Below are 27,231 nucleotides of genomic sequence, written 5' to 3'. Positions count from 1 at the left end.
ACAGTACAGCACAGTAAGGTACAGTACAGTACAGTACACTACAGTAAAGAAGCGGGGGTGGACTCTAGATGTGAGCGGCCCGAAGGGCCGCGAACCTCTAGTTGATTGACATTGTGTGGGGAAGTGGAATCATTTGTGGGGTCACCTGTCTCTCTTCAGTCCTGTTGATTGGAAGGACTGTAGAAGAGGAGGGTGTTGTTGTTTATGTGAATGAATTGGCGCCTTGGAAACATTCTTGGACATGTTTGTAACTTCAGTACTTCGTTATGTAAGTGGGTGAGATAAACTCATGGGCCGCCTCAGTTAGCCTGGTCTGAATGAACAGATAGTTACCAATTAGTTATGGGGGTCATCAATAATTATGTCCGTAGACGGACAAATGGGTCCGTGGCAAGACTTGTCCTTGTCCGTAGGCAAATTCCAGATTTAGTTTTTACATATCATTATAATGTTCTTTTTTTTAAGTTGTTTTATTTTGTATTGGTCACTTGGTGTAGCCTTATTTTTCTATTTGGTTTATTTGACCTGTTTGGGCATTTGATATGTGTATGATGACATCACAATGCAGATTGGCTATTTAAGTGTGGCTGATTAGCCTATTGTTAGACCCTGACGAAAAGGTCGAAGCGCGTTGGTCAACTTGTTGCCTTGCTCAGAAAATAAATCATTTTTTCACTATGTGCCTTGGAGTTCCTTTCTCTGTAAGTCTGCTGTCTACACCTTTGGAATTTAGCAGTACGTCAGTACTTTTTCCACCTCTGACAACAAAGCCGGCATGGCAATGACCTCTGATTTGTAATCGTGTGCTGGTTTGCCTCACCTGCTTAAGACGCATGCTACAGGTGCAGGTAGGGTTAAGAACCTGCTTAAGAAGCATGCTACAGGTGCAGGTAGGGTTAGTTTTGGCTTGAGGCTAGCCGTGAATCGTGATAACTGCCAGGGCCTTAGTTTGTAGAAGGATTTTCCTGTAATAGTTTCCCAAGTTCCTGGTTTGTTTCATTGCTTTAGCTGTCATGTTTATATATTATATTCCTCAGTTCTGTTATTTGGAGCTTTGTTTTATAATTCTATAATTCTTTTGCACTGTTAATTAACTTGCTCTTTGGGAGAATAAAATACAAAAACCTGCATTGGTGGACCTGTCTACTCGTTGGAGCCTCGAACCATCGGCCAGCCTTTTCACAACATTACTATTATGAAATAAATAAATGACACAGTTTTTAGGCATTATTGGCAGCTTTTCCGATACTGTCTGGTATCGGAAACAACTTAACTTTGCCCCCAGAATAGTTGGGACGCTAGGATTCACGCAGTTAAGAGACAGTGGCGTATTATCCTTTACACCAAGGGTCTTCAACAGGGAGTCCGGGACCCCTAGGGGATCCTCAGAGTTACAGGGGGTCCTCCAAATGTTTGTGTGATAGAAACTTTTTTCTCCTTTTTGAACCCTAGTGTCTAAATTTAGCAAAAGAAATTAGCTGAAAATAGCCGATCTACAAGCTCACAACGCCTCGCGCTGCGAGGCGTTGTGAGCTTGTAGATCGGCTATTTTCGGCAAAAAGCTTTGGTGTTGCGGGGAAAAAGAGCAGACTAAGTACATAGTGAAAGGTCAAGTTTATTAAGTATTGACAGTTCGAGTGGTTAAATATCTGAAAACACCAATTGACATGAATCCAAAATACACTGATGATTGTGCTGTCAAACAATGAAACGATATGGAATTCACGAAAAGGTTGTGGGGGTCCCTGCTTCATCTCTCTCTCAACTAAGGGGTCCTTGGCCTGCAAACATTGAAGACCCCTGCTTTACACTGGTTTGTCCTTTGTTTTGTTGCTTTGCGAGGCAACGATCCTCACGCACGCTTTGTTGTCGTGCAGGAAATGTGTCACTACGCGGACACCATAACAGCACACTGAGATGTATGTGCAACAGGATATGCTGTTACAACTTCCAGGTGATTTAAGGATGAAAGAAAGACCTTCCCCGGACGTTTGCATTCTAAGGTCTCAGCGGGAGAGGTTGAAAGTGTCCGTACACAGGATGTCCATATGTCATGGTTTGATGTGTCAATGAGGAGGAGGCCTTAACCCGTTTAGAACGGGTACACAATATAGTGTATCATTATTTTATGCTTTAACTATTGAAAAATAGCAGATATACTGTACAAGCTCTCCGAGTGCTGCGCTGCGAGCTTGTAGATCTGCTATTTTTTGAAAATCGTGAAAATTAGAATTTTGACCCGATTCTATTAGTGTCTTTTGAATTTTTAAAAAACCTATGTTTCTATGTCAGCAATCTGGCCAGCCATCGTCAAAGAAAAGGTCCTTTTCGCTTAACTGGAGCTGGAGTTCTCAAACTTTTTCATGTGAAGGACCCCCAAAATGATATTTATTTGGCCACGGACCCGCATCTCAAAATATGTTGTTCCAGGGACCCCCCAGAAGCAAAATTTGAGTTACAAACGTTCGCTTTAAAAATAGATATATTCAAAGATTTGCACAAATTTTCACGACTTTAAAGAAAATAGCAGATCTACAAGCTTGCAGCGCGGCACTCGGTGCTGCGCTGTGAGCTTGTATATCTGCTATTTTTCAATTGCTAAAGCATTACCCGTCAAGGGAGCCCGTTTCCACAACTGGACGGGGCACTTCAAGCAGTGTTCATTTTGACAGCGAATTTGGATTTAGTTTTAGTCATATAGTCTTTTTGAATAGAATTCCATTTAGATTTTGTCAAAGGCATATATATACAGTATATATATATTTTGTCATCTGAAATAGTGAAATATTTTACTGACTAAATATCATACAATACTTTTAGTGTATTTTTGGCAAGCTTTGATGGCATCGTAAATGGTAAATGGTGCATTTATATAGCGCTTTTATCCAAGGCGCTTTACATAGATTGTGCATTACATTCACCCATACATTCATACACCGGTGGCGCCGCGGAGGAAACCATGCAAGGCACCAACCTGCTCACCGGGAGCAACTAGGGGTTCAGAGTCTTGCTCAAGGACTCTTCGACATTAACTCAGGGAGAGCCCGGATTCGAACTGGGAACCCTTCGTGCTCTAATAACAGTTTCTCTACCCCTGAGCTATGCCGCATCGTAATGCCTGATTTAATCTTGTCTACGGTATGTGCCAAAAATAGCTGATCTACAAGCTCACTGTGCGTGCGTGCGTGCATGTAAATAAACGGATACAGTTGTCTAGACCGGATGGGACTGGTTTAAAATGGAAAGGTAGGGCGGGCACTGGGGTGGTGCAGGGGTAAAGAAGTACCTGCCCAGTGCCAACCACCCTGGAGACTGGCGGTTACAGTCCATCCACCACGGTGCAGGTGCATCCGCTTGGCTTGGCCCAGTGCCTACAGCATGTGAACATATTTGGCCGTGCTTGGTGAAGGGTAGCCGGGTGGGGAGGGAGGTCCATCTTTGTTGTTGAGAGTTTAACGGGACCAGTAGGACAGAGGCAACACTTCCTCCCGATGGGGGCTCCTTTGATTGAAAAGTTAGATCGACCTTAGATCGTGAACGATCCGTGTGCACGCGACGGTACGGGGCAGATCACAAAAGACTGCACGTTGATGCAAGGAAGCGTTCCAAAGCTACCAGCTAACCTCACAGGACAAATAAATATATCTTGTTTATCACGTCATGTGGTAGTCAGTGAGTAAAAAAAAAAGAAGGAGCGTTAACCAGGTTTTCCACAGGTACTGCAGAAAGCCTGGTGAACTGGTTAACTAGTGGTGGTTCTCTGCTGGCTATGACAAGTATAGCCACAGTGCATATTCTGCATAATGTTGTATAACAAGGTTCCCCAACTAGTTTTCCCCAAGGGCCGAATCATGTCTAGGGTACCAAGCCGAGGGCCATAGCAATGCAGGGGGCGGCGGTGGCGTTCCCGCTACTCCAGCGACAGTTCAGATATCGTTGTTGTCGGGTGAAAATCTTTTATGTCCAAAACAGTTCGTTTTGCATTTATCATTTTAAAAATGATTTAAACTAGTGAAGCCGATCTACAGCCGATCTACAAGCACACAACGCCTCGCACCGAGAGGCGTGGTGTGCTTGTAGATCTGATGTTTTCACTACTTTTGTGAGGCGGCCTTGAATGATGAAGCAGGGCTTTACTTTGCAAAAGAACGTACAAATTTGGAGATACGACGATATACTAGTGTTGTTGCTGCTCTTATACCACCATTATTACTGGGGTTGGTGGGGGCCTGACTGTAGCCCGCGGGCCGCCTATTGGGGAACCCTGTCTACTTACTGTAGTTACGCACTGGTGCCAGGCATTGAAGATAGACCTACAAGTTGTAAGTCTATGTTTGATGCATGACACACAACGCACAGTCAAATAAATGGGACATACAGTAATGTCCTGCGTAGGGCTGTCACGATATGACATTTTACATGACGATTAATTGTCATTCAAATAATTGGCGATTAACGATTTAATTGTGTTTTTGTCGTTGATAATTACATTTCTGTTTGGCTTTTAGGCTTTGAAGTTGCATACGGCAGATATGATACATAACCTAAACACACAAATACATTACTGACATATTTGACGACATACTACTTAAAAAAATAACATTGATAGTGGAAATAGCCGATCTACAAGCTCACAACGCGCCGCGATGTGACGCGTTGTGAGCTTGTAGATCTGCTATTTTCACTATTTCTGACATTTTTCAACATTCACGATTATGACGATTATGACAAAATAATTGCGATAATGTCAAATAATCACGATTAGACGATTATGTAATAATTGTGACAGCCCTAGTCCTGCGCCGCCTCCATACATGTACCTCCCAGCATGCTTTGAGAGCCTGTGAACTCTCAATCTGGGAATCCATTCAGTAAAAAAGAAAAAGAAAAACAATGTTTGTTTGTTTCTGCTGTTAGTGGAATCTGTGATTTGTGCACTGTAGACAGTTGTGGAATGTAAATAGTGGTCTTGACAAGAGACAAGAAGTTATGACATTAAGGCTTGTCCTGTTGTCTGGGACAACTAATAAATCATTATGGACAAGTTCATTAAGAATGTACTTGTCTGTTGGACAAGTTGCCCTTGGTTTCACTTTTTTCTGTGTCGCTCCTAGCAGCTTTGTGGCCAAGCCCTGGCCAAAGTGCCCATATTTTATTTTTGGAAGCGGAGTAAAAAGAAACCAAGTTTCATGTTACCTGCCCGAAACATTGGTTTCTTTTTCGCTGCGTCCAAAGTGTGCAGCCAACTTCGATCTTGTCTCTTGAAGACCACTATTCAGATGTTTTCTTGTTATTCATGCACTTTTGGCCTGGTAGAAGCGTTTGTTTCCAAAGTAGTTGCTTAAAGAGATCACTTTAATTATGTGTGCTTTTGCTTTAGTTTGAGGATTTACGAGTTTGTATTAGTTGACTGACACTGTTAGTAATGTTCATATTGTGAAACAAATGAACTATCAACCATTCTGCTATGAATGTTGAGTTGCCGGATTCTGAAGTCAAACCGAAGCGGAGTGTTTTGGCTTTGATGCGGTGTCCAGTATGTCATCATCTCAGAACGAAGTGACCACAGTGGTTGAGTTGGTTATTAAAGTCTTGCGTGTCAGTCGGGGGGATTTCTGGGAGAGCGGAGGGCTCGTTTCAATTGAAACACATCAAACGGCTACAGTGTATTATTTGCTGCCAATTCTGCTGGACAGATGGAAACCACTTTTTGTTTTTCTAAAAATGTTTTTTTTTCTCTCTCTCTCCTCTAATGGTTTGCTTTGTTAGTTTGTAGCGTGTAAAAGACACAGGAAATTGAGGCGGAGAGAGAAACGAGCTGTGAGAAATGATGGGAGTCGGATTCAAACTCAGGTCCTTGCGACTTACAGTACTTACAAGGAGTAAATGGGCCAGCACTGTAGCAGTGGTTCTCATACCTTCCAAGGACAAGGAAAGGACCCCCAAAATCGATATGTATTTGGCCGCGGACCCCCATCTGAAAATGTGTTCTTGCCAACATTCAACATTTTTCAAACATCGTCGATATTTTTCAAATACTTTCAAAAATAGCAGATGTACACGTTTGTGGCTATTTCTTTTTTTTAAAGTGGTCAATGATTGTGACGCTAATGCTATGTTAACCCCACCCCCTAAAGGACCCTTTGAGAACCAATGCACTGTAGGCAAGCCACCAGGCAGCCTGCGATGAATATACCACTGATAAAGGAAATAAAAACATCTAGCTGTCAGTGTGTTTTTATTCAGGCCAATCACACTCGCTCATAGTCATTAAGTTTGAGGAAGTTTGCTGTCCTACTTCTGTGAAACTTTATTGCCAGCCATTTAACAAACGATACACCCCTGTAGGGATGGGACGATATGAACATTTCATTTCAAAGAAATCGCGATTCACGATATTATCGCGATAATCAAAATATCCATTATCCTGGGTCGGAACATTTGCCAAAAAATTGCCGATCTACAAACTCACAACGCATTGTGAGCTTGTAGATCGGCTATTTTTTGGCAAAGGGATTTGGTAGAGAGTGAAAAAAAAGACTGTATCAAGTACGTATATTATAAGTGTTTTACCAATAGAGGATTTAAATACCGGATATGCAGCTGGGCAAATAACATGTGAATTGATCCCAGTGCATGACGGAGGACGATTTCACGATAAATTAAATCTCCACGATACGATTATCGTGAGTGTTTTTATCACGATAAACGATAATATCACTTATCGTCGCATCCCTGCACCCCTGCCTGTTTTATTTCAGTCTATAAGTTTACATTTGCAGTAAAACACCCGGGACAGCGCTCCACATGTCCCACACGTCCTTCTCCCCTCTGGCTCCCAAACTGTGGAACTATGTAACTCCCCATATTGCAGTTAGAACTGCAGACTCACTCCCTATCTTCTGCCGTAATCTGAAGACACTCACCTCTTCAGACTCCACTGTAGCCCGTAGCACTTACTGACCTTGCAGGTTTAAGCAAAGGTTAAAATGTAATTTAGATAGCAAGTATGTTATGTAGAGTCAAGCCATGTTTCCATAAACGTATTCGAATTAGGAAAGCGAATTATCAGAAAAGCGTATTAAGACAAAGCGAATTTAGCCCGTTTCCATTAAACTGGTGAAATGCGATTCTTGGGAGATCCTGCTGGGTCCGTCCGACGTGCTGTAAACACTTCCTGCGGGCTTGCACACAGTGCACAGAGCTGATGGGGCAGATTTTTTCAGACCGAGAGACCGTCACGACGTGAGGGCACTGCTGAGCCGCCCCGCCGCCCAGTTGAGTCCTCCGGGCAGACTGCATCCTGCAGCGTCGCAGATGCGAGCTGCTGTGAGCTTGTACGGCCACTTTTGGCACGCGCAACACGGCGTGATGACGAAGGGTCACTCCGTGTGTAACAACCGGTTTGTTTTGTGGGCTAACGCTATACAATGGACGTTAATTAAGCGACGGGGGAACGAAATGGACCAGAACGTCATATTCTATTCGCATTTATTGTCTGACCCGTTTCCATTCACAAATGCACATTTAGTTTATTCGATAAAACCTCAAAATCCACCTCCTCCAAGCGGATAATTCTTTTTGCGGATAATGAAAGTTTATTCGCATTTTGAAGTGTTTCCATAAAACGATTTTGCGAATAAGCCGTTAATGCGCAAAAAGTGGCTTTATGGAAACGCCACTTCAGACAGATGTCAGGTTCATTTGTAGACCTGGCTTCCTATACTGTAGTTTGCAAAGTCTCAATCTACAGATTTCTTTTTATACTGTCTTCAATGTTTTCAGGCCAAGGACACCTTAGTTGAGAGACAAATGAAGCAGGGACCCGAACAACTTTTTCATAGATTCCATATAGTTGCATTGTTTGGCAGCACAATCATCAGTGTATTTTGGATTCATGTCAATTTGTGTTCTAAAATATTTTACCACTTGAACCATCAATACTTAATTAACTTGACGTTTCACTCGGTACCTAGTCTGCTCTTTTTCCCCTATAGGCCTACACTAAAGCTCTTTGCCGAAAATAGCCGATCTACAAGCTCACAACGCCTTGCAGCGTGAGGCGTTGTGAGCTTGTAGATCTGCTATTTTTGGCTATAGTTCTCAGAATATGGACGCTAGGGTTCAAGATGTTAATACTGTATGAAAAGGGGAAAAAAACGTTTCTATCACTCACTCCTCAAGATTTGGAGGACCCCCTGTAGTAACTCTGGGGTCCCGGACCCCCTGTTGAAGACCCCTGGTTTAGACTGATGATGGTTCTTGGACTACCTATGACCCTGGATTACTATCTCTATACATCTGATGTATTGCCCTGAGTGCGTTTACCTGGATTAAGACCGTCTGCTAAATGCCTAAATTGTAAATTGCTGTATGTGTCTGTTTTTCTCCTTCTAGACCCAGAAGAAGCCCTGGAGATAGAAAACTTCCTCTCATCGACCTCCATCTCTGCTCATCAGCCAGTCTCAAGGCCACTTGACTGGCTCCTCCCACCCTACAGAAACCCCTCCCTCGTTCCCATCAAAAGTCCGTCCAGCGGGGATAAATGAGTGAACCGGCCAGAGAGGACAGGGCTGGGACATGTACCAGAACCCAGACAGGTGAGAGACAGGGGTCATCGACACTGTATGTCTGTACACGGATAAATGTGTCTGTGGCAAAGACTTGGCCTTGCCCGGAGGCATATTTTAGATAACATTTTTCACACCGTTATGATGTTCTTATTTTGATCATAATACAATTACTGAATGTCAGTCAGTCTCGCATATTAGGAGTCCAACTAGTGGTTCTCAAATGTTTTATTTTCAGGGACCCGTAAGGGTTATTCCTTCCATCAACAAGTGGTAGAGGCGAAAACAAATAGGCAATTTTTATGGAGTTGGCTCTGACGGGAGAGGGGAGAGGTCTATTGTCAGTTTACCTTGTTACAGCAGCCGCACAGGAAGAAAACTTCTCAGTCAGTTATATAAAAAAAGAAAAAAAAAATGTAAAAAAAATAATACAATTCAGGCAGACAACTTTTGCATTAATTTAGAATATATATTTATTGAGCATTTACGGAGCAATTACTGAGCATGATATAAGTGTAACGGAGGTGATTCGAAACGTCCCCACCCAGCTTCGAACCCGGGTCTCCCGCGTGAAAGTCCAATATCTTAACCATCACTCCAAAGGGATATCCCTATGGAACGAGAGCAGATACTAGAATTTTGAGGCTTCAGGCTGGGGCTGCGACTCTCTCCGCCACACAAGCATAGCATGATATGAAGCATAGTTTGGCGTCAGGACTCTGTCTCTATTCATTCCCTGTAAGTATAAACATTTTAGATTAGATTTAGATTATATACCAAATAGATTTATATACAAAATAGAATTACAGGGAATGAATTAAGACCCCCATAGGGGATGTAGAAACAGAGCCTACTGGACAGGTGGATGCTGGGGAGGTGGTGGGATTGCAAAACATCAGCAGCAGATAACAACAGCAGCCAGCGAGCGCAGAGCAGAGCAGGGCAGCTGCACAGCCAGGAGAGAAGCCAGAATGAGGCAGTAGGCAGAGAGATTTAAATACCCGCCCTGATCAGGTGAAGAGATCATGTGACTGATCACCTGATCAGGGAGGCGCGCCCCCTGAGTTGACTGCATGAACTAGCTATGCAGGCTGTGCCTCATATTAAATACCGATGGTTCATGGACATCATAACATCAGATTAACATGGTAAGACGGCCAGTCCGAAATTCCCCTTTTAGCTATTTCACCCATAAAGCAGTGGTTCTCAACCTGTGGGTGACAAATTAAGGACTTTTAATACCTTTTTAGTCTACTAACTAAACTAATGTAATGCCAACTCCTACAATTCCAAGTGCTTGTCAGGGTGGGGGGGTCCCCAGTTCAAATATAATTATTTTGAAGGTCGCGGGCCTGAAAAGGTTGAGAACCACTGCCCTAAAGTAAGCCTCTGTCGTGACTTGTCTATCTCAAGGGTCTTCAACAGGGGGTCCAGGACCCCTAGGGGGTCCTCAGAGTTACTACAGGGGGTCCTCCAAATTTGTGTGATAAAAACCTTTTTCTCCTTTTTTTATATTAACCACTTGAACCCAAGTGTCCATATTCTGAGAACTTTATCTAAAAATAGCAGACGCAACGCCTCGCGCTGCGAGGCGTTGTGAGCTTGTAGATCAGCTATTTTTGGCAAAGAGGGGAAAAAAGAGCACACTAAGTACAGAGTGAAAGGTCAAGTGTATTAAGTATTGACAGTTCAAGTGGTTAAATATCTGAAAACACAAATTGACATTAATACACTGGTGATTGTGCTGTGAAACGACAAAACTATATGGAATCTATGAACAGGTTGTGGGGGTCCCTGCTTCATCTCTCTCTCAACTAAGGGGTCCTTGGCCTGAAAACGTCTTCATAATGTGTGGTACTGACCGTCTGTCTCTGTCTCTGTCTCCTCTCGGCATACACACACACACACACACACACACACACACACACAGGATGTCCTGGTTCAGTGGCTTCCTAGTGGCCAGGGTGGACGACCGCGGCAAGACGGCGTGGGGCGAGCGCAATGGCAGCAAGAAGAGCACCAAGCGGCAGGCGGGAGGGGGAGGGGGAGGAGGGGGCCGCTCCTCCTCCTCGCTCTGCAGCCCGCGCTACATGAGCTGCCTGCGCGACTCGGACGACGACGGCCCCGACAGCCCCGCCTCCTCCCGCGGCTCCGCCCCCTTCCACCAGCACCACCACCACCACCACCACAGGGGGATGATGGGGGCGAGCGGCGGCGGCGGCGGCGGGAACTTCGGCGTGCGGAGCTGCGGCTGGCAGGAGGACCACTACGGCAAGGCGGGGGCGTCCTCGTCGTCGTGTTCCGCCGGGGTGGGGGAGGGGGTGGGGCTGAAGTCGGTGGACCTGCAGGGTCTGGAGGACGACCTGAAGGGGAGGAGGGGGGGCTGCAACGGAGGAGGGGGGGACGCGGGCGACGAGGGTCCTGGCGGAGGAGGGGTGACGGCCGCCGACTGCTGGCTCAGGGTGGTGCAGGTCAGTGGTGGAAAAAAAGTACTCACATTTCTTTTACTTAAACGGCCGCTGACATTTTAAAATATTTTTTATTTTATTTTATTTGCTAATATTGTTATGATGTCAACAAAGGGGTTCTACAGCGCACCTCGGCCTACACGGCCAGTCTGGGGCATCACAGGAGCAGGGACAGATGTATGCAGAAGAGAGAGACACTGGAGCAGCTCAGAGAGTTCTAACCTTTTATTAAGGTGCCAGTATAGAAAAAATGTAGTAACGTTTCGATGCTAGTGCATCTTCACAGAGTCATGACTCTGATGAAGATGAAGATGCACTAGCATCGAAACGTTGGCCAAGTTTTCTATATTGGCACCTTAATAAAAGGTTAGAACTGTCTGAGCTGCTCCAGTGTCTCTCTCTTCTGCATTGTTATGATGTCATTGTGGGAAGGCAATAAGACAATCAAATTAATTTACTGTACTTACTGTACTAATGGTCATCATGCGATGGGGGCAGAGTTTCGCGTGGATTTCATTACACAGAAAGCTGAGTGGAAAGTGATTTATTTTGTCACAATACTCGTGATATGACGATGTTCACATCGTCCCATCCCTAAAAACGTGCTTATTCTTTACACCCGTAGGTGTTCCAGTCCAAGAAGTTCGAGTCACGCAAGCTGGAGCGCCTGTACCAGCGCTACTTCTTCCGCCTCAACCAGAGCTCCCTGACCATGCTGATGGGCGTGCTGGTGATCGTGTGCGGCGTCATGCTGGCCTTCCACTGCGTGCACGCCGCGCCGGGCCGCCAGGTGCACGTGGCCTACAGCGGGGCGCTCAGCGTGGCCATGGCGCTCTTCATGGCGCTCATGGTGGTGTGCAACCGCAACGGCTTCCACCAGGACTACATGTGGATGGTCAGCTACCTGGTGATCGGCGTGCTGGTGTCCGTGCAGGTCAGTCAGTGGCGGTGGGGGGAACATAGCTAGGGCTGTCACCAGTGGTGGAAAAAGTACTACATTTGTAAAAGTATGAAAGTGAGAGAAAACCAGGTGCTCATCCGAGAATAAGAATAGTAAAAACAAGTCTAATGGTGCTCTTGGATCGAAGGGATCAAGTCATCAAAAAGAACAAAGTGATCCAGGCACTCAAAAGTTTAAAAAGGGAGGAACAAGACTTTATTTCATTATGTTAAAAAGCCGACATGACCAGGTTCTGGTTGAAACATGTCAGCTTTTTAACATAATGAAATTCTTGTTCCTCCCTTTTTAAACTTTTGAGTGCCTGGATCACTTTGTTCTTTTTGAAAAGTATGAAAGTGTTGGCATCAAAATGCAACACTTTCAAGTACCATTGGCTATTTTCAAACAGCCTCGGTATAAAATAGGACTAAAGTGGTTTATGTATGTTTTATAATATCATAATTTACATCTGCAAAGTAACTAGTAACTACATTTTTCAAATAAATGTAGTGGAGTAAAAGTACAATATTTGAATCCAAGATGATGTGGAGTAGAAGTAAAAGTACTGGAAATCGTATATAATCAAGTAAAGTACAAATACCTCAAAAGTGTACTTAAAGGGGAAGACCACCCATTTTCAATATTGAACTATGTTAGTACAACATGTTGACATCACACCGTTGTACTTTACAATACAAAACCCAAAATCAATCTTCCAGTTCTAGGCAACACAGAAGAGGGGGGACTTTTTTTTCTATTTCCACACAACTCCTCTAAGGTATATAATTAATGACATAGTTCAATATTGAAAATGGGTGGTCTTCCCCTTTAAGTAAATGTACTTAGTTACTTTACACCACTGTTCACACAGGTGCTGGGCGTGCTGATGGTGCGTCCGCGCAGCGCCTCGGAGGGCATCTGGTGGTCGGTGTTCTTCATCTACATCATCTACACGCTGCTGCCCGTGCGCATGCGCGCCGCCGTGCTCAGCGGCCTGCTGCTGTCCATCATCCACGTGGTCATCACCTGGCACATCAACCAGGAGGACAAGTTCCTCTGGAAGCAGGTAGGAGAAAAACACCACCGCCACACCGCTGGCTCATAACCGGGGGTTCTGGAACCCTCTCGAGCAGGGTTTCCCAAAGTGGGACCCTAGAGGGTGCCGTGATGCCATTCCAGGGGTAGCCTGGCACGGCCATCCCGAGCTACGTCATCACCAATGTGCTTCCTTTCCGGTCTGGTGTCCCTCCCAGTCTCATTATGAGAAATTATTTTCTAATTTCCAATCAAATGGCTGCATTTGGAGCAAACCGCCTCACACCGCTCCTGATTGGTCGAGCTACTGCTGCACCTCTCACATTTTGAAAACAAACATGACAGCCACCATGTCCGAAGCTAGTTCACAAATCGCAAATAAAAACTGCATTGAAGTGAGTAACTACATCATCGTAATGAGTTGTCTATGGCCGGGTTCCAGACTCTCCCCTCGGGAGGGGCTGGCTGTTGTTGCGAGGCTAGTCCAGGGGTGCCGCGGAGACAGTCTGGGCACCAATTTGGTAAACATTGTTTTCTTTTTGCCTCTGTGTGTGTTTTTTACTAGAAACAACACTATATGTTTAGGGCAGTGGTGCTGATAGATTCTGCTGAATCTATCAGCACCACTACGAAAACTACAAAAACCTTCACAAGAACAGAATGGGATAAAACGCACATTTGACTAAAACAGGATAGAAGCTTAATGTCTGACGACGGGAACATTATTTGAAAGCTCCTTCCAATGTGTTTGCTTCCAGATGGGACGCAGGCCCATGGCGCGTCCAGCACGGCTCTGCTCTGCTCTGTCTCATCATGTTTTATGGCAGGCTTTCCAACAGACGTGTTTATAATATATTGCATGACTTCGCAGAGAGTGGACCGCGTGCTTCACTCCGAGAAGAAGCTGCAATCGGCGGGCCGATTGTCTCTCCTCTGCGCAGCCTATATTAGGGTTTCAGGGAGGGACTCCTGCAGGTCTTCTTTAAAGCGCCGACCGCACGCATTCAGTCGCATCGTTTCACAATTTGCTCTACATATCCTTGCTGTCAGGCAGAAAACTCCTTATTTGTCCATATTTGTGTAGGTTTTTTTTCTCGTAAATCGACGCCCAACTTGATCGCACCGCGGCGTCTCACAGAGTCATCAGAAGTAGCAGATCCACAAGCTTGTAGATCTGCTACGTTTGCTATGTTTTAATTTGAATCCTGGGGACATTTATAAGGAGGTTTCTACCTGACAAAGATAATATTCAAAGTGAGATCACAAAAACAGCCTGTTTTTTTTTTTCTGTTTTTTTTTTACTTTAGTCAGGGACTAATATTATATCATAAAAAAAAAACTGTGAATAAATTTGTTACCAAACAATTTCTTCACCAATGTGTTCGTAAAGGTGTTTAGTAACATATCCCATATCCCATATTATTTCAACAAAGATTGAAATTCAAAATCCCTAGGAGAATCTTTGACAGCTAGGGTAATTCTGGGTTTTTGTGCAAAACAAATGCTTGCAATGGATTCTGAATAATTAAGAACACCTAGTTAGACCCCTCACATCCCACTTAAAGCAAATGACTCCCAGATTCTTTGGGAGTAATTTTCTCCCTTATAGTATAGTGTATATAGTAAGTGAATGAGACCCAGAATTACCCTAGCTGTCAAAGATTCTCCTAAGGATTTTGAATTTCAATCTTTGTTAGATATGTTACTTACTTAACACATTGGTGAAGACATTCCCAGCTTTGACAGGTATTCTGATAATATTCCCTGACTATATAGACACAGACAGACATACAGACATACAGACAGACAGACAGACAGACAGACAGACAGGCAGTGCAGCATGTGGTAGGTCTGCTCAGAGAGGCGGTGGTACAGTAACAGTATATCACAGTGTATGATGTGTGAGTCCATTGTGTCTTGGGACATCGTGCGTGTGTGTGTGTGTGTGTGTGTGTGTGTGTGTGTGTGTGTGTGTGTGTGTGTGTGTGTGTGTGTGTGTGTGTGTGTGTGTGTGTGTGTGTGTGTGTGTGTGTGTGTGTGTGTGTGTGTGTGTGTGTGTGTGTGTGTGTTTGCCAGCGTAGAGGCAGCAGCGCTCGGCTCACGCGGGCAGCGTGCGTTCTGTATGTATGGGGGCTGTTTGGGCTCTGTGCCAAGGCCCAGCGTCCGGTATGGTTCTGTATGGGGGCTGTTTGTACTCCATGCCAAATAGGGGTGGGCGATATGGTGATAAATATCATTGAGACAATACAATGTCTTTTTCAGAGATATCGTATATATCGCGATACAATGAGGGAGCCTCATACAAAAAAATCCTGTTGAATTGTTAATACAGCAGATTCATTGCAGAATTTAATTTAAACCTGCATTTTGGTCTAAATCAGTAGTTCTCAAACTTTAAAATGTCAAGGTCTCCCCTTAACTCTGACAGTATACAAATGAAACCAAATGGACTTGGTTCCATTTGTATACTGTCAGAGTTACATACTTGTAAGGGTCAATTTAGACCTCCCAAAAGGAACCCAGAGAGTCCCTGGACCCCACTTTGAGGACCACTGGTCTATATTTTAGTTTTTGTTACCTTGTAGGTGGTTGTACTGTTAAGTAACTTGAAAAATAACCATAAAAAACAACATGGAAAAGAACTGTCATAAAATTATGTATCGTGATACAGCTTGGAAAAATATCACAACGTTGTATTTTTCCATATCGCCCACCCCTAATGCCAAGGCCCAAGTTCCAGTATGGTTCTGTATGGGGGCTCCATGAGGTCTATAAGGTCCATGGGGCTGGCTTGTGTCGTGTGGGCTGAGACGACCGCCGGACAGACAGACAAGCAGACGGACGGCTGTCTGCCTGTCCGTGCGTGTGACGTGTCTCTGTGAGTGAATGAATGAATGAATGAATGAATGAATGAATGAAAGATTTTATTTTCGTGTCTGGCTGCCTTTCACAGCCCATCCCTTACGGATTATTTAGACACAATTTAAATAACAGTTGTTTTCCAGTGCCAACATGCTGACACAAAAATGAATACATAAACAAAAGTAATACTGCTTACTGTATACTTCTGATCAAAAGTACATCAATAGTACGATATTCTGAACGAGAGTGGAGGAGAGAGAGAGAGAGAGAGAGAGAGAGAGAGAGAGAGAGAGAGAGAGAGAGAGAGAGAGAGAGAGAGAGAGAGAGAGAGAGAGAGAGAGAGAGAGAGAGAGAGAGAGAGAGAGAGAGAGAGAGAGACACAAAGATAGAATGAGCAAGAAAAAAGAAACGAGACAAGAAGCAGACTTGAGTGATTGGTATGATCAATCACAGTGCCACTGTCTATGTGTAAGTTGCATGTCTTCTTCTATTCCAGGCTTTATGCATGAAATTGGAAATTGCGAATGTATGGTTATCAAATAAATATTTAACTAAATCACTGTCCAGGGACATACCTACATGTACTTTATCAAAGAGTGTTTTTCTTAAGTCATAATAGAAAGGGCAGTACAATAAAAAGTGGGTTTCATCCTCCACTTCACCAAGTTCACAATATCCACAAAGTCTTTGGTCTACTTCTGTTCCTGTCCCGTTTCAATGTATAGTGGCAATATTCCAGAAGGAAACTGTGCACACAGAGATGTGTGTATGTGCGTTTGTGTCTGTGTGACACCTTTCCCACCGGGGTTGCGGAGGATTAGGAAAGTCCGACGTCTCATTACTCCGACTTCGTGGCTACGCGTGCGGTTAGGGTTAGAATGGGGAGAGTCGGACGAACGCAATGTCGTCGGAACAACGCTACGCAACCCCGGGGTTTGAACCGCTTCCGTTCTTTTTCCCCCCGCCTAATTCTGAACCAGTTCAGAATGTGTTTCCACTGAAAATGAATTACAGTTCAGAAGCCGCAGTTGGTTTGGAACTGGAACCAACAAAATACAAAAGGGTCTCCCCAGCAAAATGTGACAATACAGCGTCACAATCATTGAAATCCCTTTATCTACATTTTATTTATTGGCAGAAAATAGCAGATATACAAGCTGTAATTTGTTTGAAACATTTATATATCGGTACTGTATACGTATATACTGTATCAAATATCGGCTATATATTAACACAAAGCTTCTCTTCTGGGTGGTCCCTGGCACAAAACATTTTCAGATGGGAGGGTCAGCGGACAAATATCGGGGGGTCCTTGGAACCCCAGTTCCAGTTTGACAACTAACTGATTTAGCTCTCTTCAAAATGGGGATTGGCATCGGACCCAAAAAATCTGACATCGGTCGGGCGAGGGCTCAAGTAGCATGTGCGCGCGTGTGTGTATGTGACAGACCGGAGAATACCATGATGATATAAAGCAGTGTGTCACTCTGTGCTCCCTCAACAAGGGACACTTTGTCCTTTTCTCCCAGGGTGGGGTGACAACGAGGGTGGGGAGGGGAGGGGGGGGAAGGACAGACAGTATGGTGGCTTGTTGTTTGCATTCTGTAACGGTTTCCCTCAAACGGTTGCATAACTATTAATGGGTTTCCTATTGAGGACCGTTATATAGGTGAGGAGGGAATAAATTAGGGGGGAAATCGCCATTACGATGAAAACAATGGCGGCGGGGGCTATAGGGACTGGGGAGGAATGTTTTCACTACTTGACGGACAATCGCGTACGCCGGGACAATCAGCTGTCCGCTAATTGTCTGGTCCTCTCTCTCCTTCTCTCTCGCCTCTTGACTGTGGGAAAAAATGATTACTTCTCAAGTGTACGGAGAGAGTGGGGTGGTGGGGTCCGGCCGGGGACCCTGGAGGGGTCCTTGAGGAGGGAGGTACTTTAGCTATTGAAAAATTGCAGATATAAAAGCTCATGAGCTTGTAGATCTGCTATTTTTGAAAAGTAGTGAACATTTTGAACGTCAAAAATGTACATCTAACATGTCGACGTCGTATTCAAAGCAAACCTTTGTAACTCAAATATTTGCTACTGAGGGTCCCCTGGAAGGACATATTTTGTCTGCGGCCAAATCCATATCATTTTGGGGGTCCTTGACGTGAAAAAGTTTGAGAACCACTGATGTTAGAAACACGAGGGTCAATATATTCAAAGACTTGCACAAATTGTCATGATTTAAAAAGAAAATTGCAGATGAGCTTGTGTCGTTGGCTATTCAAAAACAGCAGATGCAATTCAAAGGAGCTTCATGTACAAAATGCACAAGCTCACTGTGGGCTTGTAGATCTGCTATTTTAGAAAATCTGGAAAGTGTTTTGAATATTTAACCCTAACCCATTTAAAAAATAAATCTGCATCAACATATCTTTTTTTCCCACACTAGTCCAGTTCTATACCGTCGTTCAGTTCCATTAGCTTGTAAATCACACATTTATGGCAATATTCACAGTCAGAAGGAGGGGAAAGAACTTAAGTAAACATACCGTAACATAACATAACTTCACGTCACGTTGACCACTTAAAGGCCTAGTACTGTGTGTAACTTTGCCCTTTGTTTACATAATATACACATATACATTTTGCTTACCCATCATTTCCCTCTGCACCAGCAGACCCCATTCCATAAATGTCTTCTAAATCCTTCTTCTAAATCACTGGTTCTCAAACCTTTTCATGTTAAGGACCCCCGAAATTACAAGTATTTGGCCGCGGACCCCCATCTCAATATATGTTGTTCCAGGGACCCCCCCCCCCCCCCCCCAGAAGCAAATATTTGCGTTACAAATGTTCGCTTTTAAAAAGATATATTCAAAGAGCAGGTCTAGAAGCCGTAGCGCAGCGTGAACTTGTATATATCTGCTATGTTTCAATAGCTAAGGTATTAGATAATTCTAGGCCTAAATGGGTTAAAGCCCTACTTGGTCACAGTACAGTGTCACACCAAAAGTAGCAGATGTGCAAGCTCGAAATGCAACACGGAGAGCTCTGCACTGCAGATCCACAAGCTTGTAGATCTGCTACTTAAAGGAGGACTTCACCACTTTTCAACCTGTCTTCATATAATAGGTCCTCACTAATGTTCATAATAAAATAGCACAATTTTTTTCTACTCAGTCTGGGTCTCATAGGAGAGCTGTCAAATCCTTCCACCGGTGACATCATCGTTTGACAGATTTTTTTAAAACAATATTTTTGAATAAACAAATATTTCAAATTTTATTATCACGACAACAATGGCTTCCACTTTAACATTGCAACTTTTCAGGAATAGAAAGCCTGCAGTTTCTATTAGCTTGCATTTCCCATTGATGATGTCACCGGTGGAAGGATTTTACCCACCCACAGCTCTCCTACGAGAACCAAACTGAGTAGAAAAAAATTGTGATATTTTATCATGAACATTAGTGAGGACTATTATATGAAGATAGGTTGAAAAGTGGTGAAGTCCTCCTTTAAGCAGTTTTTTTTTTGGGGGGGGGGGGGGGGGGGGGGGGGTTTGAATCCTGAAATGTACAGTAGGCTTCAGTTTTGGACATGATGTTTCCACCGCAACAGCGACGATTATGTACTGCGGTTGCCCTGCAACATTATATCTACATCATATCTACATCATATCTACATCAAATCTACATCATATCTACATCATATCTACATCATATCTACATCATAACTACATCATATCTACATCATATCTACATCATATCTACATCATATCTACATCTACATGATAAACCACGGTGCAATCCATTACAGACTGTACGTACAGTATGTGGTTCTGTTTGCCATTGTTACGTGGAAGACCTGTCATGAGACGAGATGAGGGCACAGCCCACCGGCTGTATAACGTCCCCTCTGTGCCATCATCAATCACCTCTTCACGCCAGCGTGCACCGCTAGTTTCCCTCTTTCTCCAATAACTCATTAACCCAACGGACCGCGCAGCGCTTGGGTTCGGTCTCGGTGGTTCGCAGATAACCATGCGTTATAGTGTGGTTATAGTGCTGTGATTTAGTGTGACGTTTATTATTATACTTTATTATTATGTCTTCAAGAACGAGAAGTTGAAGGGTAAAGTTATAGGTGTGGAAAACAACAAAGTCCTATCCATTTTGGTTCAGTGTTCAATTCATCAACACAGCGTAAAAATGTACACTCAAATCATTTGAGTGTACATTTTAGTCAAAGACATGACATTTGAGTCAAATGTCATGTCATCAACAATTACATACACAGAAAAGGGAAAAAAATAACGTCAGCAGTGAATCACACCTCCTTTCAATGGGAATTTACATTTACCTCCACTTGTGGTGGAGGATTTTTCAGTGTCACACATCCTTTTAATTCAGTGGTTCTCAACCTTTTCAGGCCGCGACCCCCAAAATAATCTATATTTTAACTGGTGACCTCCACACCCTGACAAGCACTAAGAGTTGAGGCATAACATTTTGTATAACATGGTTCTATTGTGAAAATAGCAGATATAGATATATATGGGCTATTTTCAAAATTTCTGGCTATTTGACAATTTGGCCAATGTTTAATTTGTTGTTTTAGAGGTATTAAAAAGTCATAAATTGTCACTTAAGAAATGTGCAGATACACTCTATACACTTAAACCTTATGTTGGTTTGTTTACTATTGAGTGAGAAAACAATGTTGCACATTAACTTAATATTCTGGGGACCCCCTAAAATAATTTGGGGACCCCTCTGGGGGTCCCGACCACAGGTTGAGAACCACTGTTTTAATGGATGGTGTCAGGGCATTACACATTTTGCAGCAGTAGAACGAGAATTTTCCCATGTTTATTCTAAATTTTAAATCTAGATCATGGTCGCCCCCTCCCTCTAGTGTTGTGATCAGATGCTGCTGTTATGTAACAGTCGTGACAGGGCCTAATCATCATGGCAGGGATGACTCCTCCGCTCTGTTCTGTTACCAAACCCCTGACCTGCAGACGATCGTCAGAACGGGTGAATTTATAAAAGCACCCCAGATGGCATCATGTGATCTCAGGGCAGCGAGCACAATTAGGTTAGTGATGGACTAAATGAAGAGACGGGAGCCATCAGCATGGCAGAAAGGCTTTGTCGAGACACAGACTGGTGATGTCACCGGGGCGTCACACCAAATTCTGGGCCCTGGGTACAAGGATTCACTGCGGGCCCCCCATGAATGTTAACTATTGAAAAATAGCAGATATACAAGCTCACAGCGCGGCACCGAGTGCCGCGCTGCGAGCTTGTAGATCTGCTATTTTTGAAAAATCGTGAAAATATGTGCAAGAAACCTATGTCAAGGACCCCCCAAGATGATATGTATTTGGCCACGGACCCCGATCTCAAAATATTTCCAGAAGCAAAATTTGAGTTCGAAATGTTCGCTTAAAAAAGACATATTCAAAGATTATCACACATTTTCACAAACTTTTCAAAAATAGCAGATCTACAAGCTCGCAGCGCGGCACTCGGTGCCGCGCTGTGAGCTTGTATATCTGCTATTTTTCAATAGATAAAGTTACTAGGGCCCCCTCCACCTTGGGCCCTAGTAACTCAGTCCCACGTTCCTACCCCTTGTGACGCCCCTGGATGTCACCCTGCTACAGCCTGATGAAGTCATCGAGCTACATGTACTGTATGAGAGAAACTTCATTATTAGCGGAGCATTGGAACTCTGCTGATTACCCCCTCTTCACGCAGGAGTTCACCGTCAGGGCAACATTAACTCACAACTATAGGGATGGGACCATATGAACGTTTCATATCACGATTATTGTGACCAAAGAAATCGCGACTTACGATATTATCGCGATAATCAAAATATCCCCAACATCCATTATCTCGGGTGGAACATTTGCCAAAATCATAGCCGATCTACAAGTGAGCTTGTAGATCGGCTATTTTTTGGCAAAGACATTTGGTAGAGAGTGAAAAAAAGACTTGAAAAAAAAAAAAAAAAAGACGTGAATTGATTCCAGTGCATGACGGAGAACGATAAATCAAATCTCCATGCTACGATTATTATGAGTGTTTTTTATCACGATAAACAATAATATCGCTTATCGTCCCATCCCTACTCTCAACACGTCGCTGTGAGCTTGTAGATCGGGCTATTTTCGGCACACGTAGCTAAGTATGAATGAGGCATCATTTAGGACACCATCGTGGCCAACGTAAATCAGCCAAATCAAGATTTAGGACTAAAATCGTATAATATTTAGTCAACTAAAACTAGAGGTGCTGTGGTGTGGTCCCACATCATTGCATTTGTAACTAATGCATTGCTCTGGTGCACTTTAAGAACCAAATGAAGAAGATAGATTTATGCATAACGTCAAGGGGTTCTCAGGACATAATTTAACATCTTGAAAAGTGTATAGTTTCCTGCTATTATTTGCACTTAATGACACATTTTCCAGACTATGGGTTTTCTTACTAAACATCATCTAGTAATTCATCAATGAAAAGCACCAGACAGCTCTCTTGTAATGTTAAAGTGAATGGGCTCCTCATAATATGGGTATAATACAGTTATTTCATTGCATTGTCTTGACTCTTGACTCGAGTGGACTCGGGTCCCGAGTCAAGAACATTTCTTGTCCTAACTTGAGATGAGTCATTGACTTGAGTTCTACAACACTATTGTGCTGTTCTGTTGGCAGGAGATGGTCTGTCGATATTCACAGCATTTACAGCTGCACAACATGATACACAGGACGATGTTTGGGAATGTTTGTTCTGTTCCTGCTTCTACACTGCTGTTCTTTGTGAGGAGGGCTGGGCTCCTCCGGGGTGTTCAACTGTAACAGGATGCTGCAGATGTTCTATCAGTCTATAATTGCTAGTGCCGTCTCTTCTCTGTGGTTTGCCCGCTGTGCCCATGGGGTGTGGGGGGGGGGGGGGTACAGGGTGTTCTACTAGTCTACACACAATGTCCAGCTGGGTCAAAAGTATAGCTCTGGTCCACTCTGTAAAATACACAACTTTTTGGCAGAAATAAAATGCATCCACCTCGACCACCGCAGTTGAGTATTGTTATTTCTGGTTTGTGTCTTCCAAAAATATTTTATTTTAAAGAGTGGGTGGGGGGGTGCTGAGAGGTTTCCCACCACGGAGAATAGACTTTCAACAAGGCAAAACTGCCTTTGGTTAGGTGAGTAGCGCAGTAGTTTGGTTTATTTTTTACTGAAGAAGAGCCCTCGTAGGGCAGTGGAATCCCTGGTCCTGTATCTGAGCCGGCTTACTGGCAGAGCGTTATGGCCCTATCATAGTGTAGTCCATGGTGATGGGTTATCACTGTAGGGTAGTCTTTTAAAGTCAGAAGACTACAACATTACGTCATTCGCCGTAAGACCTGGACATCTCTCCTCTGTTTTTACTTTCAGACATCTCCCCATCACCCCTTTCACTGATTGGTCGATCTAGACCAGGGGTCAGCAACCTTTTTGAAATGAAGTGCCATGTTTTTATTTTCTAGAGTGTCTGTGTGCCATGTCAACATGAATTTTAATGAAAAATATTTTGACATATTTTGATTGGCAGGACATAACGGTCATTAGACCCAGAGCTCCCAGTCAGAGTTCAGAGTTTTAATGAATGTAGAATGTTGTGCAAGATGTCATTTGCTATAAATTAGCTAACTTCATTTAATTGACCACGTTTTAAAAACAAATTACCGGTATCTCCCCGACGCCCTCCCCAGTCAGAGTTCAGAGTTTTAATGAATGTAACATTTTGTGCAAGATGTAATTTGCTATAAATTAGCTAACTTCATTTAACTCATGGGATGCCCACGAGGTGTCTACACGCCAATCTCTTTGATGTCTCTGGAGGCCCACGACGCGTTGACGTGTTTACTGTATTTACAGTATTAACTTTAAATCTCACCGTTAGGTTGGGGCTGCGCCTGGATGTAGCCCATTAGCCGCTAGTCGCTTCGAGTCGACGCTGAGAGCATTGCGCGGCCGTTTTTCTCCGTATACTCCAATGCATTTCCCCATCTTTAACGCCCTTTATGGGGCAATTCAGGGGCACCCGATGTGTTAATTGACCCCGGTTAAAATAAATAAATTATTTTTTGGAGCTGTGTGAAGCACAGGCTCCCTATACGTGGCCGTGTGGGTCTGTGTGTCTGTGTGTGTGTCTGTCTGTGTGTATGTAGCCTGAACTTCCTAAACTTCGGCACGCCACTAGTCCCACAGTTTTGCAACCACACACTCGCGCCATATGTCAAATCGACCGGCTTACTCGGGAATCGTGGGCTATTACTTTTCTAAGAGAAAGGTTCTATAGTTTAATTGATATTAATTTATTAGTGAATTAATTTTCCCCATTGACTTATAATGGGAATTGCAAAAACTCACATTCAATTATTTGTCTCTCGCAAACCATAGGGGCTAGAGTTTCAAGACTTGGAGAGGAGGTTCATAATGATTTCAAGGATTAAATAAAAAATAATTGTGTCATTTGGCCGCATGGTGGCGCCATAACACCCCACTTTACGTTTTGGCCTGTAACTCTTGAACCGTAGGTCGGACAATTAAAAATATTTTTTCCCTGGATTCCTTGGGTCATGACGCATCTCCCCATATAGGCCACGCCCATTTGCGCCATGATAGATTTTCCGCCATCTTGAATTTTCTCCAAAACACACTTTTTGCTCCTTTTCCTACATATTTTCTTCAAATGTCACAAAAATCGGTACACATGATCCACACACACACACACACACACACACACACACACACACACACACACACACACACACACACACACACACACACACAGCTCCACTTCACACGGGTGTGATTTTTAAATAAAAATCCTCTCTCTCACACTTCTGCCAGTGTGCCAGTGATCACACTTCCCTGTGCCAATGTTGGCACCCGTGCCTAAGGTTGCCTACCCCTGATCTAGACCAATCAGTGTGCCCCCTGGTTTTAGAGGCACAGAGGCACGGTGATAGGACTTCACCGTGAGTCCGTGACTGACTATAATGGCCATCACATTTTTAGGTGATAGCTTATCACCTAAACGTTGAGGTGATAGCTCTTCACCTCATACTCTGATAAGGGCTTTAGAGAGACCTTGCTAACGGTCTGGACCAGAGCTAGTCCACTAGTCAACACACAATTTAACATCTTGAACAATGTTGTTTTTGATTTAGTTTTAGTCATAGTCTTTTGAATAAAATGTCATTTAGTTTTAGTCATAATTTAGTCACCTGAAAAGTTTTAGTTTTAGTCAAATTTTAGTTGACTAAATATCATACGTTTTAGGCGACTAAATCTACAGTTGATTTAATCAACTGAAATGTATTTTGGCAGGCCTTGATAGCATCGTAATGACTGATTTTACACTTGGTTGCATGCTGAAAATAGCCGATCTACAAGCTCACAACGCGTCGCAGCGCGATGCGTTGTGAGCTTGTAGATCTTGTAGATCTGCTATTTTCAGCAAGCAACACCAGAGAGCAACCAAACATAAAATGACTCTCTTCTCCGTAAAACGTTAGGGAGGGACTAGCCCTCCCTAAAGTTTTAGTCTAGTTTTTATTTTGTTGACAAAATTGTCAATCTATACTATAATTTTGCGAATGTCTGAGTGAGTGTCTGTCTGTCTGTCTGAAACAGCGTTTCTCCTCAGTGGCTGGAGCAATTGATCTGAAATCGCATCACCATTACACACCTGACATAACTGTGAAGCCCGTTTGTCACTTTCACAAATCGTATGCTGTATATTTTCATTTTTATGGTGTATCTACTATCTATTCTGCATCTAGCATGAGGCACATCTATTCTGCATCTAGCTTGAGGCAAAATGTTTAACCAGCTCTGTGTGTGTGTGTGTGCAGGCAGGCGGGTGTGTGTGCAGGCGGGTGGGCGGGCGGGCTGGGGGGGGGGGGGTGGGGGAACAGTATCTCTGTAGCCATTCACGAAACAGGTTTCTTACATTGATGCTCCTACATATTATCATGCAAGCACCAGTTAAAGTTACTTTCCATCCCTCATCTAACATATAATTCACCAAATGTCTGAGTGAGTGTCTGAGTGAGTGTCTGAAACAGCGTTTCTCCTCAGTGGCTGGAGCAATTGATCTGAAATCGCATCACCATTAGCATATGAACACACCTGACATAACTGTGAAGCCCGTTTGTCACTTTCACAAATTGGCCTCATGGTGGCGCTATAACAGTCCACTTTACGTTTCGGCCTGTAACTCTTGAACCGTAGGTCGGAACATTAAAATTCTTTTTTCCCTGGATTCCTTGGGTCAATACGCATCTCCCGATATAGGCCCCGCCCATTTGCGTCAGGATAGATTTTCCGCCATTTTGAATTTTCTCCAAAACACACTTTTTGCTCCTTTTCCTACATATTTTCTTCAAATGTCACGAAAATGGGTACACATGATCTCTGAACCCATGCAATGAACATAGTCAAGGGATATTTTGATAGTCCATACCGTTCGTTCGTAACGGGCCTCCAAAGTTAGCGGGAGGGGCCCGTTTTGCAAACAATAGCCATAAATCACAAACAAAACGTCGAGTCAACACTGAATTTCTGCCACAGGTTGCGGGTGGCTTACTCAACGAATCCCCAGAAGCATTTCCAATTCGACCCGTAGAGGGCGTCACAAACGCGCAAAACGTAACCGTTTTGTTCCAAAACGCGTTTTTCAGGCGGACCGACCCTCTCAAAAAGAAACACAGACCACTCTGCGGATGGTCTCACGGTCCAAACCGCTGCACACACACACACACACACACACACACACACACACACACACACACACACACACACACATAGCCATTAAACGAAACGGGTATTTCTTACATTGATGCTCCTACATATTATCATGCAAGTACCAGTTAAAGTTACTTTCCATCCCTCATATACCGTGTGCACAGTGCACATCCCATAACCCACACACTGCACATCATTTCGGAGCTCATATCTTTGAACGGGTAAGGACTAGTATACTGTATGCACAGTGCACATCCCATAACCCACACACTGCACATCATTTTGGAGCTCATATCTTTGAACGGGTAAGGGCTAGTATATCAAACATATAATTTTCGAAATGTCTGTCTGTCTGTCTGTCTGTCTGTCTGTCTGTCTGTCTGTCTGTCTGAAACAGCGTTTCTCCTCAGTGGCTGGAGCAATTGATCTGAAATCGCATCACCATTAGCATATGAACACACCTAACATAACTGTGAAGCCCGTTTGTCACTTTCACAAATCGTATGCTGTATATTAGCATTTTTATGGTGTATCTACTATCTATTCTGCATC

At 43.6% G+C, this 27,231-nt stretch overlaps 1 protein-coding gene across 1 annotated transcript in view; it reads left to right on the top strand.

Moving 5' to 3' along the window:
- The window catches only part of adcy6a (adenylate cyclase 6a), a 136,482-nt gene that overhangs the window by 27,251 nt on the left and 82,000 nt on the right, over positions 1 to 27,231 (top strand). The window contains exons 2-5 of the mRNA XM_080734101.1: positions 8,398 to 8,600; positions 10,501 to 11,041; positions 11,664 to 11,972; positions 12,850 to 13,044. Coding sequence (XP_080590227.1) covers positions 8,581 to 8,600; positions 10,501 to 11,041; positions 11,664 to 11,972; positions 12,850 to 13,044 — 1,065 coding nt within the window. The 5' untranslated portion in view covers positions 8,398 to 8,580. The remainder of the gene's footprint in view (positions 1 to 8,397; positions 8,601 to 10,500; positions 11,042 to 11,663; positions 11,973 to 12,849; positions 13,045 to 27,231) is intronic.

Source organism: Nannobrachium achirus (genome assembly GCF_963921795.1).
Source record: "Nannobrachium achirus genome assembly, chromosome: 9".
Lineage (NCBI taxonomy): Eukaryota > Metazoa > Chordata > Actinopteri > Myctophiformes > Myctophidae > Nannobrachium > Nannobrachium achirus.
This window is presented reverse-complemented; position numbering and strand designations above follow the sequence as displayed.